This window comes from Cariama cristata, unplaced genomic scaffold (assembly GCF_000690535.1).
Source record: "Cariama cristata isolate BGI_N322 unplaced genomic scaffold, ASM69053v1 scaffold20729, whole genome shotgun sequence".
Lineage (NCBI taxonomy): Eukaryota > Metazoa > Chordata > Aves > Cariamiformes > Cariamidae > Cariama > Cariama cristata.
In genome coordinates this window covers 98712-114762 of record NW_009636642.1, presented here as the reverse complement: position 1 = coordinate 114762, position 16051 = coordinate 98712, and the positions used below count along the sequence as shown (strand labels likewise).

At 35.6% G+C, this 16051-nt stretch overlaps 1 protein-coding gene across 1 annotated transcript; it reads left to right on the top strand.

The window, feature by feature from the left end:
* The first annotated feature begins 312 nt into the window (after window positions 1-312).
* ZBBX (zinc finger, B-box domain containing) lies at window positions 313-14264 on the top strand. The gene is given in 15 exon segments (XM_009707999.1): window positions 313-372; window positions 2986-3150; window positions 3632-3806; window positions 4708-4828; window positions 5360-5493; window positions 5714-5817; window positions 6135-6241; window positions 7052-7145; window positions 7148-7238; window positions 8817-9064; window positions 9903-10062; window positions 10598-10753; window positions 11712-11771; window positions 13101-13236; window positions 14189-14264. Coding segments are annotated over 15 exon segments (1887 nt in total).
* The last annotated feature ends 1787 nt before the right edge of the window (window positions 14265-16051 follow it).

Sequence of the window (16051 nt, the reverse complement as noted above, 5' to 3'; positions counted from 1 at the left end):
AAAGTGTTTCGGTTCATTGTTATGATTACAAAGTCTCAAAGTTAGTTTATAGTGAGAATGCAAGCTAACATAAATACAGAGAATGTAGACAGGGTCTTGACTGAGTGTAAGTCGATTTAACTATTTCAGTTCTACTGTATGAGATTTTCATGAAGGCAAATTTTACTTTTCAGTGATGTTACTGGATATGTCATTCTGTTATCCTGATAAAATTTATTTGATGATCTCATTCTTCCTTCCCAGAAATATAATCCCTTTAGTAATGCAGTAAATTGTTGAAGCTATTGGTCTGATAAATATAACCTTGTCAAAATGATCCTTGCTTATAGTATGCTACTAGAAAGACTACATAATTTGGTGGAAAAACTTCAGGTAAGAATTTAAGGCAGTTATGGAACAATACACTGTTCTGTAAGTAATGAAAAGCCAGGGATGATTAATCTTTTTGGGATGATGTGCTATCCTGAGTTATGCAGTAGATATAAAAGTTTTTCCGTGAGCTGTTTTGCACGGATATAAAAATATTTCACCACACACCTAAATGCAGACTGGTTAGGATTTCTTTTTTTAATAGACTCTAGCAGATCTTTTAAACCTAGAACTGAAAACTAGGTGGTAGCAGTAGTAAGATAACAATGATAAATCTTGACATTTGTAATGCGTTCTCTTTTAGACCTTTTTTTTTAAAAAAGGGATAAGCCACTTATCTCATTTTTAGTGGTAAACAAACTGTATTGAGATGTTGGAAGTTTATTTGTGGGGATTAAAGGTCACATAGCAGTTCAGTGGCAGAATACAAGGATTTAAACACAGAATCATTGAGTGCTGTGATCATCTGTGTCAGGAGAACCACCTTAGCTGTCGTGACTCCCTCTCCTCTTGTCATCTTCCCACTTTTCTCCAGTCCTACTCTGAAACTAATTAGAAACTGCCTCTATTAATAGAGGGAGCTATGAGAAGGGTGCAGGAAGTAGGGAGATGCAAAAGGTTTCTTGTGCATTTGGAATAGAAAACAGTAGCTGTAATTCCATTTTTTCAAAGGGTGGAAAGGATATTACAGTCCAAGTGAGGTTATGTAATTCTTGATCTAGAGTTTTAGCTGTGAGTGAGGAGGAAAGGTTGGTTTTGGAGAAGTTACGCAATAGAAAATTTCAAGGCAATCACTCTAGTTGTGAGAATCAGAGAAGTGCTGTCCAACTTTCTTGATGGGTCACGTATTTTCTGCCTTGGACTCTTTCCTGTCCCCTTTCTGACTGCTGCTTTGGGAGTACATGTTTTTGATGCCTAACCAACTAAAATTGGTTAGGCATTGAAGTAGAAGAAAATTAGTGTCTGAGTTCAACTGCTGGGAAGTTTTACATGAGGCCAGAACAAATAAGCTTTGCAGGTATTCTCTAAAAGCAGTTTTGTAGTTCTTGCTGAAGTATTTTGAAGCAATTGAGCAAAATCTCAATAAAGATGTTCATGTTGTTTATACAAATAACACAACAAGGTGTTTTGTAGTTCTTGCTGAAGTATTTTGAAGCAATTGAGCAAAATCTCAATAAAGATGTTCATGTTGTTGTGTTATTTGTATAAACAAGGTGAGCCTTTCAAATGTTAATCTGCTGTTATATACTGTGTGCCAGAGTACCAAAAAGAACCATACATAATGCAACTATACTTGCTCAAAGAGAGCAGATGTATTAAGCTATGTCAATAAAATTATTTCCTTCAAAGTACTGTGACTTCTACTGTAATGTTAAGATTATTTTCTTCATGTGGTGAAAAAGAAATCAACACAATCTTTAGTTACGTACTTTTGAATGTATGTGCCATAGGAAACAGAATGAGCCAAGGAGAAGGGCAATTACAGAGAGACATTCCCCTCTTTAAGTATATCCTTCTGTGATCTCCATGTGTGTTAGCAACATGTTGGTGATGTTGAGGGAAAAAAGAATTGCTGTCAATTGTGGATGATTATGGACCATTAGAAAAAGAGAAAGCACACATGTTCATATGGTAAACTTTAAACCTTATTCATCCTGCATTGTAGTGTAAGAATCAGAGGAAGACTGCAAAAGGAAAAGAGTAACTGCTGTTTGAAGAGTTTAGTCTCCCTGCATACTCACTGGCATGTCACAAGTACCATTTAATGTGCAACCAGCAACTGCAAAGTCACTGGGTCGATTATAGTGTAGAGTAGGTGGAAAGGAGGAGATGTGAGTAAATTCGAGGTTTGGAATGGCTGTTTGACATCTTTGACTCTTTCTGATTACATTTTCTGCCTGTACCTTTACTGCTCTTGTGCTTTTGTGGTAAGAATATGTGCCTTACTTGAGGATTTTATAGACAAAGGATCTTTAAAGGATCTTTCCTGTTGGTCTTTCTCTGTGCGTAGGGAGGGGGCATAAGGAAAGCATGAACGTGAAGTATTTTTTGGTTTTGCTTGATAATCATTTAAGAGTTAGTAATCAAAACCTTCATATTGCATTTCCACAGTAATTTTCATTGTTCTAGTGAAGGTTACAATTCAGTAAAGTCCCCGTGTAAGTAAAACTGTCATTCTCCTTCTGTAGCTATTTTCAGTCAAACTCATCCAGTTCTCTATAGTTTGGACTTCCCTGGACTATTTTTTTTAATGTGTGAACTGGTATTCCAGTTAGTCCCTTAAATGAACATTTTCTTGTTGTTGAGCTCTACGGATGTGCTTCTGTCTACTGAAAAGCTTCAGTAAGCAGAACTTCATTAATAAAGTAATAAATAAATTTGTTTAAATGCTATATGCTGCATAAAATGCTTCCCTTAGTCTGTTCTGTGTAGTACCTAACGGAATATTCAGGTTATTGAATTTTTGCTCACACATTTGCACACTATTGATTATTGAAATTATTTTGTGCTTATGTCATCATCACTCTTCAATATGTGGTTACCTACCAGCTTTTAATATGCTGTTTGGTGGAATGATTATAATAAATCAACGCTTTCATAATGTTTCATTAACAGACAGAAGCCGATATACATGTTGGAAAATTGGAAGTCATTGATCACTTCATCAAGGAAGTGAATCTGAATGAATTGAAAATTAGTCGTGAGCAGAAGAAAGTAAGTAGCAAGCATTGGGCCACATCAAAGTTTTCATCTCTGCTAGTGTCAGTAAGGAGTGCAGAGGTAGTGTACAGTTTGGAAAACAATAAATTCTTTCTATTGCTTAAGACATCTTAGGTAGAGTGACCTTAGGTTTTTCCACAGTGTGTGCCGAGTAGGGATCAGGCTATCAGACTTGCACAGCCCATTGACCCCTGTTCCTGTCTGTCGACATAATATCCATCCTGTACATAGGATGTGGCGTATCCATGACTACTGCTTTCTGCCTACTAAAAGCATTTAAGTTAAATGTGGTTTGTGTGTGTGCTTATACAAGCTTTTTTGGTTTTATTATTTTGTTCTTGATAGAACATTGCAATTTAGTTGTGAGCAAGACCACATAAAAACTGAGTGATCTTGATTACCAGGGTAGCTAGACTAAGCCCAGAAAACAGGGTGCTACATTTCCATAGCTGATACTGAAAATATTGTTGTGGTTGTGAGTAACTGCGGAGAGGATTATCATCAGAAGTGCTGTATTAATTATGTTGTGGAACTGATTTAGGAGCTGTCCTCAGAATCAGCCTGCATGGGCCTTGAAAATCAGGACAAAGGTTTATTACTAAATGGTACATTTAATGAGGAGGAATCTGCAAAGTCTTTTCAGGAAGCTTTGCTTCAATGGAGAAAAGGTAATCGTGATCACAGAGAACAACTGCGTGCCAGTGAGGTCCTATCAGGTATGACTTTTTTCTGTTTTAATTGCGTTTCAAAAACATTAGGAGCCATTTTGGTGAGTTAGCAGATTTTTGATTAGTGAAAGTAGATGTTCTGGTAGAATAGTAAATGTTTCTTCTTAAGTTTTCTCTCTGTGTTCCTTTATAAATTAACAATCTCTGAAGTTTATTTTTAATAATGTGCAGATTAGTGTTTATCCCAATTCTTGTAATGAACCAAGGTGTTGGCCAGGTTGTTTAGCTTCTGTCCCTGTGCTTTTCTATGACATTGTTTCTCATGTGAGAATTTAATGTGGGCTGTAATGCTCAAGCATAATGTCACAGCTTTTAACTGAGACAAGGAATGTGCATGGCTCAGGATTTTGTATGTTGTATCAAAGTACATTTTCTGCTTGCCTTTCACAGACTTTTATTATTTCTTTGTCCAAGTGAAAAGATGCAATCAGTTGAAGTGCATGGAAAAAAATGAAAAAAAAATCCCTCTTGTGTGATTAGATTTGTGCAAGCTAATCTCTTTCCTCTAGTCTGTGGATGGTGTTCGTTCTTTGTGTATTTTGTACAAAAAGTATTACACTGATTTCTTCTTCTTCTTTTTTTTTTTTCTTTCCTGTGATATGGTGGGATTTTCATCTGTGGAGTCACAGATTTCCCCCATCCCCCCCCCTCCAATGTGGTACTCCTCCTTTATGTGAGCAGCTGTAATAAATGAGTTTTTACTAATTACCCCCACTACTGACTGTGTTGTGTAAATATAATACTGCTGGCCGTTTATATTTTGGAATTATGCAAAGACCTAGCTAGTCATAGACTACTAATGTGACATTCATTCAAAAATAATGTAGTTAAATAGCAAGTTTATAAATCTGAATAGCTGTATAATTTTTTTTTAAAACAATTCTAATAGAATCTGTGGGAATTTGTGAGGTACAGACCAATCTTACTGTTATGAAGGAACCTATCCAAATTGAGTTCAAGAAGGATGGCCTGAGCTACATGGAGAAACTCTTGCTTAAGAAATACAGAAGGTATTGTTGAAGTTGCTGGTACTAATGAAAGAAGTCAGAAATACTTAACAGTGTTAACAAAAATTTCATTGAAACTTCTAAAATATTAGATATATTATCAAGAGTTAAGATGACTGTATACAGGGTGCTTTATTGTAGTATAGTAACCATTATAACCAGACTTAATGACTTAATATTTCAGAATTACTGCAGAGAGTGTATTTGGAGGGAATCTCTTTGCTATCAGTTTATTGTAGAATTTGAGCACTGGTAATGATACTTGTTGCTTGATTTTGGGACATTTGCTACAGGAGTTTTATGGAGAAAAGGAAGTACAATCTTTAGGACACTTTTGTAAACATTACAGAATGGTTTTGTTAGTCCCTGAGGTGCGAGGTCATCTCAATGAAATCAGGAAGAGTTGCTGCTTTTCAGCAGCGGTTAATACTGCTGCAGTAAGTAGTGTGGTGCTTTGTTTGTTTTTTAACGACTGTGATATTATAGATTAAAAAAAGGATTAATTTTTCAGATTGATTTCTTTTCCTTTTTTAGAACACCTGTTGATCAAATTTCTGGTAATTGCACTAAAGATTTAAGGCCTGTGCAAACACTGAGTGTACATGAGGCTATGATTGGAGGAAGGGGAGGAGGAGACGATGATGATGATGACGACGATGACTTAACAGGTGTAATAGATTTCTGTTTATTGAATATTGTTTCTTGGGATTTTTTTTTGTCGCTGTGATTGCTGAACAGTTACATACTTAAGCATTTTCTGCTTAAAGAAAGTAACAATAATGAAAGGAGGAATTTATGGTACTTCATAATAAATAAAAAGTTTTCATTTTTATAAGTGTATCTTGAACAGGAAAAAATGAAATGCATCAAATTAATTATATTTCATAGTTGAAGAGGTGAAGAGATGTTGGCCATCTGTTTTTAGAGAGGAAGTACCCAACACTATTTCTGAAAGTGCGGAGCCCTCTTTGAAAATTGAGTTCCTTGATGACGTAAGTATGTAATAATGGGCTTCATGAATCTTCACAGTAATCTTAAGTGATTTGTTTAAATGTTGATCTGTTAAATATTTACAGTAGCAACAGTTAAATAACTTCTAATTAAAAAAAAAATGGTGCATTATTTATGTCTTACAAATGTGGAAAATTTATCTTTCCAAAGGTTACCTGTAATTTTTTCCTGCTGTGTCCAGGGACCCTTACTATATAGAAATTACACAAAAATGAAATCTGAAGGCTTTTAATCACTTGAGTTAATATTTCTTTGAATTTTAATCTATTGCTGTATATGTTTTTGGTTTTGTTTTTAGTCTTATGGCAAGGACTTGGAAGAATCATCTGACAATTTGACGATGGAAGCTGGGGCTATGGGAATGAATAAGCAATGGAGAACTGAACCACTCAAGCAGCGTGGAAGGTATCAGAAATGCAGAGATTATTTGGAAGAGAAAAGGGAGTAGTCTGATTTAATTACATTCCTAAGAAACTGGTGCTTTCATTTGCAGTCATACTTCAAATGAAAGGGGGGAATCTGTGACTGTAAACTGTAAATTGTTTTAAGGCAGTTAAGATATCTGCCTTCTTATCCTTGGCGCAAGACATAGACTGTGCCAATATCATGACACTTAGTTACTGCTTTCCCTTCCTTTACCTTTCTTCCAAGATCCTGTCTGTGATTGCTGGTTTTTGTCCTTGTAAGTTTTCATTTGAATGACCTAATGATTTGATGACTAGTTTGTAAGACAGTCTAAGAGCAGTTTGGCAGTTAACGGGCATACAACACGTTTCCTGTTGAAGTTAGTGAATAGTAAGTTTGTGTCTTCGACTTTGTCAGTGAGCCACCAAGGTACATTAAGTGCCTGTAACTAGAGAGGCATCACTTTGAAATGTCATTATTTTGTTTGCTTAATCACTCCAATGTTAAAGCATGTAAGATACATTTCTTTATGAGTTTATGTCCTGAATCACAGGTAGAATTTCTCTTTTGTACGTCCTTACCTCAGCAGGAGCAGGGACTAACATACATACAAGTCTAATTGGTCAGTGTGGTGTACTTTTAAGATACACTCACTCGACTAATCTTGTAATTCCAGGCAAAACTAAGAGTCCTAAGAATTAATGATACATGTACCATTATTCTGATTTCCCAACATTTATTTATGATTAGATGTGATCTGTTTTGTTATATTGTATTCTCCTGGTCTTTCCTCCTTCCTCTGTTTCAAAGCTTTGCAGTTGCAGATCTGAACAACACAGTACTAGACCATTTGCCAAGAGAAACTGTAGGCATAAGAAAGTCATGCCTCTCTCATGACAGAGAAAATCATGTTATTTAACTTCCACAGCTGACATTCAATATTCTTTGCCTTTTCCTCTTGACAGAAATCCTATTTCTTCTGAAGAAATTTCTCAAGGTAAATTTTGAAAGCTTTTTTTATACAGTATACATAAGGAAGGACTTTTTACAAGGACGTGTACTGATAGGACAAGGGACGATGGCTTTAAACTGGAAGAGGGAAGATTTAGATGAGATATTAGGAAGAAATTCTTCCTCATGAGGGTGGTGAGGCAGTGGCACAGGTTGCCCAGAGAAGCTGTGGATGCCCCATCCCTGGAAGTGTTCAAGGCCGGGTTGGATGGACCTTTGAGCAACCTGGTCTGGTGGAAGGTGTCCCTGCCCATGGCAAGGGGGCTGGAACTAGATGATCTTTAAGGTCCCTTCCGACGCAAACCTTTCTATGATTCTATAAGTGTATACAGTTTTATCATTCTCATATAGGATGTGGTATTCAACTTTGATGGTTTTCCAAAAAAAATAATTAAAAAATCATTAAATTATGTGCCATTCCCTGTGCTATGCAGGTCTCTTGACCACAATTTGATCGACTGTGCAAGCTATTTTGAAATGATATGCATCTACTCTGACAGTAATCTCGCAGCTGTGAGCTCGTATTTGAGAGAGAGACTGCCCCAATATGAGTTGTATACTGAAAACAAACGCATTATAAAGCAGATGAAGTTTATCTGTACTGTGTTAGATTCAATGTATGACACATCCTTTTTATGTAGGAAAATGCTTTTATATAGATAGGTTGAGAAACTGTATAAATGATTACCTGTTCGACATGAAAGGTCATCGTTTCTGTAGAAGTATTCCAGTGCCTGTTGCATGTCAGTGAAATCACCATGAGTTTTGCAGCTTTATTTTGTGGCACTCTTAAGGGGTCCCAAAGATCTTACTCTGTGTCCTAAAACTATGTAAAATATATTGTCATTTTTGTAATATTAAGAAATAAGTTAGAATTTAAGGGTAATTCTTATTCTTGCAAGTTCCAAACAATTGCTCCAGCACTTTAGGACTGAGCACTTGTTCTCTTTGTGCTTAGTTCAAGAAACTGCTTATTTAGGTCTTCAAATGTGAAAAAACAAACAAGAGCTGACTAGTGAGATGTAATTTATGTGCCTCTTTGCACATAGGATAAAAAATAAAATGGTTACATCTTATATAAACAAAGAAAAACAGCTTGCAGAATCATTCCCAGCCTAGTAGTAGGTATTTGAAACCATTATACTACTTTTAAAGAAATTTTATCAAATTGCTACTATTGCTGTTCTTACGCTGGCTCTGATTAGATGATAGCCTTCTAAATGTAAAAAAATTACATTAGCATGAAGTAGTAGTTGGAAACATGTTGAGATTATTATCAAGATCTAATGTTTTTATAGACCATGTTGTACAAGAACATATGCGTTAGATACAGAACTGGTACTACTACCACCTGGTAGGTCTAGTATGTGTATGTTGGCATCTCTGGATATCAGGCAGAAAATTAACTTTTCTTACTTGTAATTTTATGGCTTAAGGGTAATTTCAATGGCAGTTTCATATTTTAAGTTCATGAAGAAAATATAGTAGACTTGCAGGTTATAATTCATATTCATTTCCATTAAAAAAAAATTCCTATTTTCGTCATTTTGTTGTACTCTTGTAGAAAAAATGGTTGTCTGCAGTCATCTTGAAAGAAATGCAGTGCAAAAGGAGAATTTTAAACTAAAGACTATGAGAAGATCCCTTAGCTCCTGTAAACTACCTGAGAAGATCTCTAACCGTACTGAACTAATGAGCAACAAATATCTCCATGAGACACAACTGCTGAAAACCAATAAAGATCCACAACAACTGGACAGTGTCTGTAATAGTCAGAGTTTGGTTTTGCCTGTAATTATGAAGCCTTCAGTGGTAAAATATTATATCTTTGATTGCTAAATAGATAAACTATGCTTAATCTACTTACCCAGTTTAGCATGAGGCAACATACATTGTTCCTGAATCAGCTGAGAGTGAGTGATAGTTGTATGGTTACCATGGAATACTCTACCGCTTTTCCACATTCTCCTCCAGAAATCCCACTCCAAAGCAATTGAGAGTATAGTTTTAATCAGAGGATTGTCACTGCCTACCATATTTCATATGTAGGGGTTGAAGGCCTCTATGCTTTACACTTTGTATTGTCAGTGTTCTGTTGATGTTCAAACAAAGGAAAAGAAAGAGCAGGCTAGTCTCAGACAAAAAAAAAAAAGTGTGTTGGGGGAGAAGGCAGCTCTTCCCATGTTAGTACCAAGGACACGTCACCTCTCGACTGAATGACAATAATTGTAGATATTTAACCTAAACTTTGAATAGTTTGAACACTTGAATGTGTTCTTTTACTGGAGATAAAATTGAAAGCAAAAAATCATGGAGGAGGTTGGGACATTAGATTTGGAGTCATTGTTAACCAGTATTAGTTTAGTTGATGTACACAAAGGTAAGTGAAAACAAACAAAGAAACAGTGCTTTTCATGTCCATAGTGGAAGAATAGACTCAAACTCTGACAACATTAGCAGTTGAAGTTTATAGGATTTTAAAGCATATATCATGCAAAACCATCATCCTTATGAGTATCTATTACACCAGGCTATTAGAATCATTCCAAGTTTTATGAAATGAGCATTTTATTAATATAAACTTGCAAGGGCAACTTACAAACTTTCCTATTTCTTTTCCTGTTTCTAATATCTTTGTGTTTTATTCAAGTTACAGGATGTAGCCAAAAGACAGAAATCTGTTTCTACACAGTACTGGGGACTTGAAGGTTTCTTTGTTGTAGGTGCAAACCTTCAACAAGCAACGCTTGAAGCACGTTCTTCACTGTGTGCTGACTCTAGCCCTATGGAGAGTAGTATCCCATTTCCAGGTAATGGCATATGGATAAAATCCTCAAACAATACACGTATTTCTCACTGTTGCTGTAAGATGTCATTCTCTTCCTGTAACTTGGATCTAGCTTACTTTTACATGTCACTTCGGGGCAGCAGTCATGCCAACACTCAAAAATGATGCTATGGAAGGATAAAATTACTACCTTGAGGTAAATTACATCAATATAGTGCCATAGACTTACATGCTTCTTTATATCCCCTGAGAATTTGGTTCCACTAGGAATTTCTGCCTTTCTTTGTGCATAATATACATCACAAAAAATGCTTTTAATGGTGTATATGAGACAACATGTGAAATGATAGGTGAACGTGAATATTGATATCATCAAGTATATCGCTTGAATTTAAGATTGTTAGTGTGTTATATATGACTTTTTTTACATTGTATGTAGAAAATTTATTGCATTACTTCTTTAAATGACACACATTAAATGCAGCAAATATAGTAACAGTAAATGCATATTAACATGAAACCTGCAAATAATTTTCTCTAATACCTTTTAATTTCAGGAGATGGAAAGTGGGTTACTGAAAGGAGCTTAAGTGAATATGCAGATGACTCTGTAGTTCAAGGTGTCTTAGAAAGTCAGTTGAATAGACCTTCAAGTGATTTGGAGACTCAAAATAGAATTTCTTCCCCAATGGGAGCATGGAGGTCATACCCAGGTAAGGATAGCAACAGCTTTGAGGTCCTAATTTAACAGGTTAATTTTTCTTATGTAAAAAGCAGAAGCACTGTCTGTGATGATTCTGTTGAATTTGGGTCATTTTTACATCTTCATTTATGTATTTGTATTTTGAGTATAATGGCTTATACACAGGGCATTGTTTTCATAAGAATAGGCTTTGGAGTTAAAAATTATGTCTTTGCAGCTGTTGCTAATAGTTCTTTTTATTGTGCTTAGTTTCTACTCCTGCCTCTACCCCATTACTCCCCTCTTAGCTTGAATATTTAGATAATAAACTGTCTAGAATGAGATTATGAGTTACTGTGTGTTTTGCAGCATCTAGTACAATAAGGTTTTGATGTAATATGATTTCTTCATGCTACTGAAATAAGTCTTTTTACATGAACTATAAAAAACAAGGAAACAAGTAATACATAATGGCAACTGCACTTTTTAGTTACTTTTCTCAATTTCAACTGTCTCCATCTCAGGGAATATAGCTTACATTATTTCTCTCATCTTAAGCAACCAGTTTGGCATTTTAATTTTAAAAATGCTATGTGCAGAAAATGAAACTGTCAATTTTGAATCCCAGAAAAATATTTGAAAGTGTCTTTATTTTATTCATGTTAGTTTAAATTGAAAAAAGACAGAACCAAAGTTTTAAGCTTCCTACACACATTTTCAGTCTCTTCCTCTCCCCCAAAATTTGTGCCATTGTACATCATATTTAAAGTAAATATTTTTCTGAAAGACAACCCTGAAGTATGAGGTGCTACTTCCCAATATAATTGTAAACTCTTTATTACCACTTATTAATTGTCTTAAGCAGAATTAATAATCATTGATAAATTCATAATTTTAACAGCAGTTAATGTCATTAGTGAGCTAAGATAAAATTCTCTTTGTGTGAAATCTTGAATTATTAGAAGTTGTGACCTTTTCTGTTATTTCAGGGAATGATTCTAGAAGACCTTGGTCAGCAAATATGCTACACTCTAAACTGACTGGAAATTGTCCAACAAACACACAGCCAATATTTCAGATCATAAATTTATTTTTAATAGATATCCTTTCCTTGGATGTTTAGTAATGAACACCCAAGGTGTTGTTAGAAGCTAGATGTGATTTGACGCAAGGGTAGCAAGAAGGGGAAGAGATAGACAGGACATTTTATAAATCTATCCTGACGAGACCTGCCACTAATAAGGCACAATAGACGTGGTATTATCTCTCATTTTAGGTTTGACTCAGCCCCCTTTCCTCTGTCTTTTTAAAGGCATCTGCTTGTTTTTCGGGGTAGGGGAGGTGGCAGGCAGGCAAGTTCAGTTGATTATGGTTGAACAGAATGAGTGAGTTCTGGTTTTGTCCTTCGAATACAGGAAAAAAAAATGATGCGTCTGTTCTGTCTCAATGAGGAGATAAGTCAAGTGTCTAAGACACTTTGTACCATAAGCAGCCTTGGTAGACTGCATCTCTTAGGCTGTAATGTGGTCCCTCCCTTCTCAGTTGCTATGGTGCTTTTATATTGGCAGGTCCTGGCTATGGTGCGTCTTCAGTAAACAAAAGTAGCCTGCATTCCAGAGTGTTTTATCTTTTAAAATGTTTTTACCTTAGGTTTTGCTGTGTTTTTTCACACAGCTCTTCTGGGGCTTCCAAATACCACGTTTCAGGACAGCTCTTCTTCCTTTTTTGATACGTACTGATCAGAAGCAATGTGTTTTTGGAAGAGTTTCTCTTAATGCTTGAAGAATCAACATCCATGCTGAATATGTTCAGAGAATAGGGAGAGAAGTTACTGTTGAACTGTCCTGTTCTTTCTCTCCCTTTTTGTTCCACTTTCTTGGAATACTTTTCATTTGTAAGTTCATAGCAGAGACTTAATGCTAGCTGGGAAAATAGTAACATACTTGCATCTGTGTTCTATAAGCAGCATAGACTATGACCCCAGTTGATCATCTTATTGTGTTGGTGGATGTGGGATATATCCTGTTACTCTGTTTTGGAAACGTGCTACCATTAGTCAGCTACCTGAGTTCTACATTTGCTACTGTATTTTGAGGTCACATAGGTATTAGTGGGCCCTATATATAAGGTTTCATATTGTACTGCCATAAACATCTTAGAAGCAAACCCTCTCTGTTACTTTGAATGATACAGGAACCACATAATAAGAAGTCACAATTTATTTGAGGGCTTGTAATGATATCCTTCATCAGCTAGAGTGGTTTTGAGTCTTTTAGTGGCAGGTTTTTGTTGATACTGTGAAATTCTTTGAAATCGATAGTGTAGATATTGCTTATTTTTATTTATATCTGTTCCTGAAATGACTTAAAATATTTCAGGTCCTCAAAAACATTACAGCTTAGCTTCTGAAGATGTAATCCACTCCAGCAGACATTCAGAGAAGATATGTAGGAATACTACAGACTTGCATAAAAACCTGAAGCTAAAAGACCACAGTAGAGTTGATACAGTCAGGTAAGTTAAACTTGCTGAATATGTTTTTATGGTATTGTAAAATGCTCAATATGCCAAACATCTTGCCAGAACTGAAAAAAAACAGCCTTGGCTTTCTGCTTGTAGTTTACATGCTGATTACAAATATCAGCATGACTTATTTAGTATCTTGGTATTCTAAGAGAGTACTCTCAGGCAACTCAGATTAAGTGGTATATTTTGTTGTTGAGACTCCAAACTATAAATTTTGGGATTATGTTTTTTTAATGCATTAGTTTTTGTTAATATACAGCACTGAGATTTATAAAGTATATCTACTTCAAATCTTCTAAGTACTTTGGTTGTAAGGTAGCTTTAAAAAGAGCAGATGTGAGCAGGTGAGCCAATGACATTTAACTCGCCATAGTCTATGATATATCTGCTGCATTGCCTTGGAGACTAAGGAGATGACTGGAAACAAGGAAGTTCCCCAAAGTTCTGTCTGTCATTGGTTTCTTACTATGATCTCATAACTAGTAAGGGTCAGTGAGACACTATGAGGTTAGCTATGTGCTATGTGAATATAGCTGATTCGGAGGTTTATGGCTGTTTGGGTTGTGGTTTTTTTGTTTGTTTGGTTTTTAAAATGTTTAGATTATTGAAATTGCAGGTCAGTAGAAAACTAAACAGTATTTGTAAATGAGACCCACTTTCCTAGCTTACCTGTTCTAGGATGTGGGATTTCTCTGTTAAGGCAGAATAGTGACGTTATTAACTTCCTACTTGTTTCAGAGGTGAAAAGGTACGAAACAATACCGGAGGGGAAAAAATGGATATAGTAGCTTGTATTGTATGTATACTTGCAAAATGTAGAGCAAAAGCTATTTTCATGCCTTTTAGTTCTACATACGTGAACATCTGTCACTAAGGCTTAAAGCAGAGTAGCTTGAGGAATTTGAGTTGCTGAAAATCACTGTGGTATGTTTCTTTTAAGGGGCTGGGATGAAAGCCAGGTGGATGATGAGGAAGAAATTCTGGAGGATAAGCAACAGGTTCTTGTATTACAGTGAACATGCAAAGAACTTAATGCAATTTCTATCTTTGCGTATCATACAAAACCAAGAAGCAGATGAAGAGGTGTCTTGAGTGCTGCTCAAGATATTGTTTAGTAAGGATTATTTTGTAAAACTGTCAATAAAAATTATTAAAAATCCCTTGATTTTGGCTTTTTTATTAGTATGAAGAAGTATGTTGCATCAAAGTACACTTTCTGCTTGCCTTCCACATGCTCTTAATATTCTTTGCCCCAGTGAAAAGATTGCAATCAGTCGAAGTACACATGGAAAAATATAAAAAAAATGTCTGTAACAAGATAAAACTAAACTAGTCTTGTGCTACTAGTTTTTAGGATTTTGTTGTTGTTGTTGTTCTTTAATTTTTATTCATTATAAGATTCCTTGCCCACAGATTGAATTTTATGTCTCCAAATGCAGTTTTACATTGCTGAGCTGAGAGGTAATGTGCAAATGGTGCTAATGGAGTGTTCTTAAATTGGGGGTTGCAATATGGCCAAGTTTATATGGTGAGATGCATAGTAGAAAGTGTAATAGGTCTAGTATACTTTACTCCTTATCATATATTTTACCACTAAGGGACTTTCACCTTGCAGAATAGAAATTAACAGTTTTACACAGTGTATTTTACTTCTGCTACACTCTTTTCTTCCTACTTTCAGCAGATAGCATATACTACCAGTAAACTTGGTTTCTTCTGCTCAGCATCGATGGGAAGTCAATTCGCTTTCTCTACTACTTTCACTGTTCCAGTATACCAGTTTGGAGTGATCTATGTTCAGCATACCAAACTCAGCTGTACTGTATGTTGGTATCTTAGAGGCCTTTGAAGATTTAGAGAACAAAGAGGAAATACAGTTAAAATGTTGGGTGGTTTTGATTTTACCAAACCGTTTTAATTTCTGTGTCTGATCATGATGAGGCCTCAGCTATACTTTTGAACTTGCTGCATCTGTGTTGTAGAAAAAAGGCTGTTCTTCCTCCTCCCCTTTCCAGTTAAAGTAAGGTTAAGTGCAATTAATGTCACTTCAGTAAAAGGTCACATGCCAACATGGTACTTTAATGTAAAGAGGTACCAAATGGTAGCTTTCTGGCACTCTTATTGAGGAGATACTTAATTGTACCCAGTAGTTGAGTAGTTTTCTGTGGAGGCGGCAGGAAGTTAACAGTTTTTGAAATGATGCAAGTGGTGTCTTTTGGTAACATGTTTAGGATTCTCAGACACAGCAGCGTGCTTCAGCTTTCTTCAAGGTTTTTTTTCCTTCATGATATTCTGTTTGAATGTGGTGGATGCTTTTTTCCTTCTTTTATTAGTTTCCTCCACTGTGGTTTTTAAGATGCTTTTCAAAGCACCTAAAAAGATTCTCCCAAAGTTTTGATTGAAAAAAATGTATCAAATTGCAGTCACAAAGATTTCTGTCTCATTATGTTGGGAAATTTTGAAAGTGGGATTAATTAAAAGCTTTTGTCTGACAATTGTTCTTACCCATTTACAGGTAAATCACCTGACAGGACTCTAAAATTAATGGTAATCGTTGTTCACAGAAAGTTTCATATAGAAAGAGAAGCTTTATATTCTGCTTGACATCTATCTATGTTCCACAGTTCTCTCATAACTGCTTTAAATGTTTATATAAGATGAAATTTGGAGACCAACACTGTATGTACTTTTGGCCGTGTTGTTATCTATTTTATATTTAATGAAAGGATTACGTCTCTACTTCAGTCATCTTTCACCGCAGCGGCAGTGATCAGTAAGCTACAAATCTTCATGTCAGATGCCT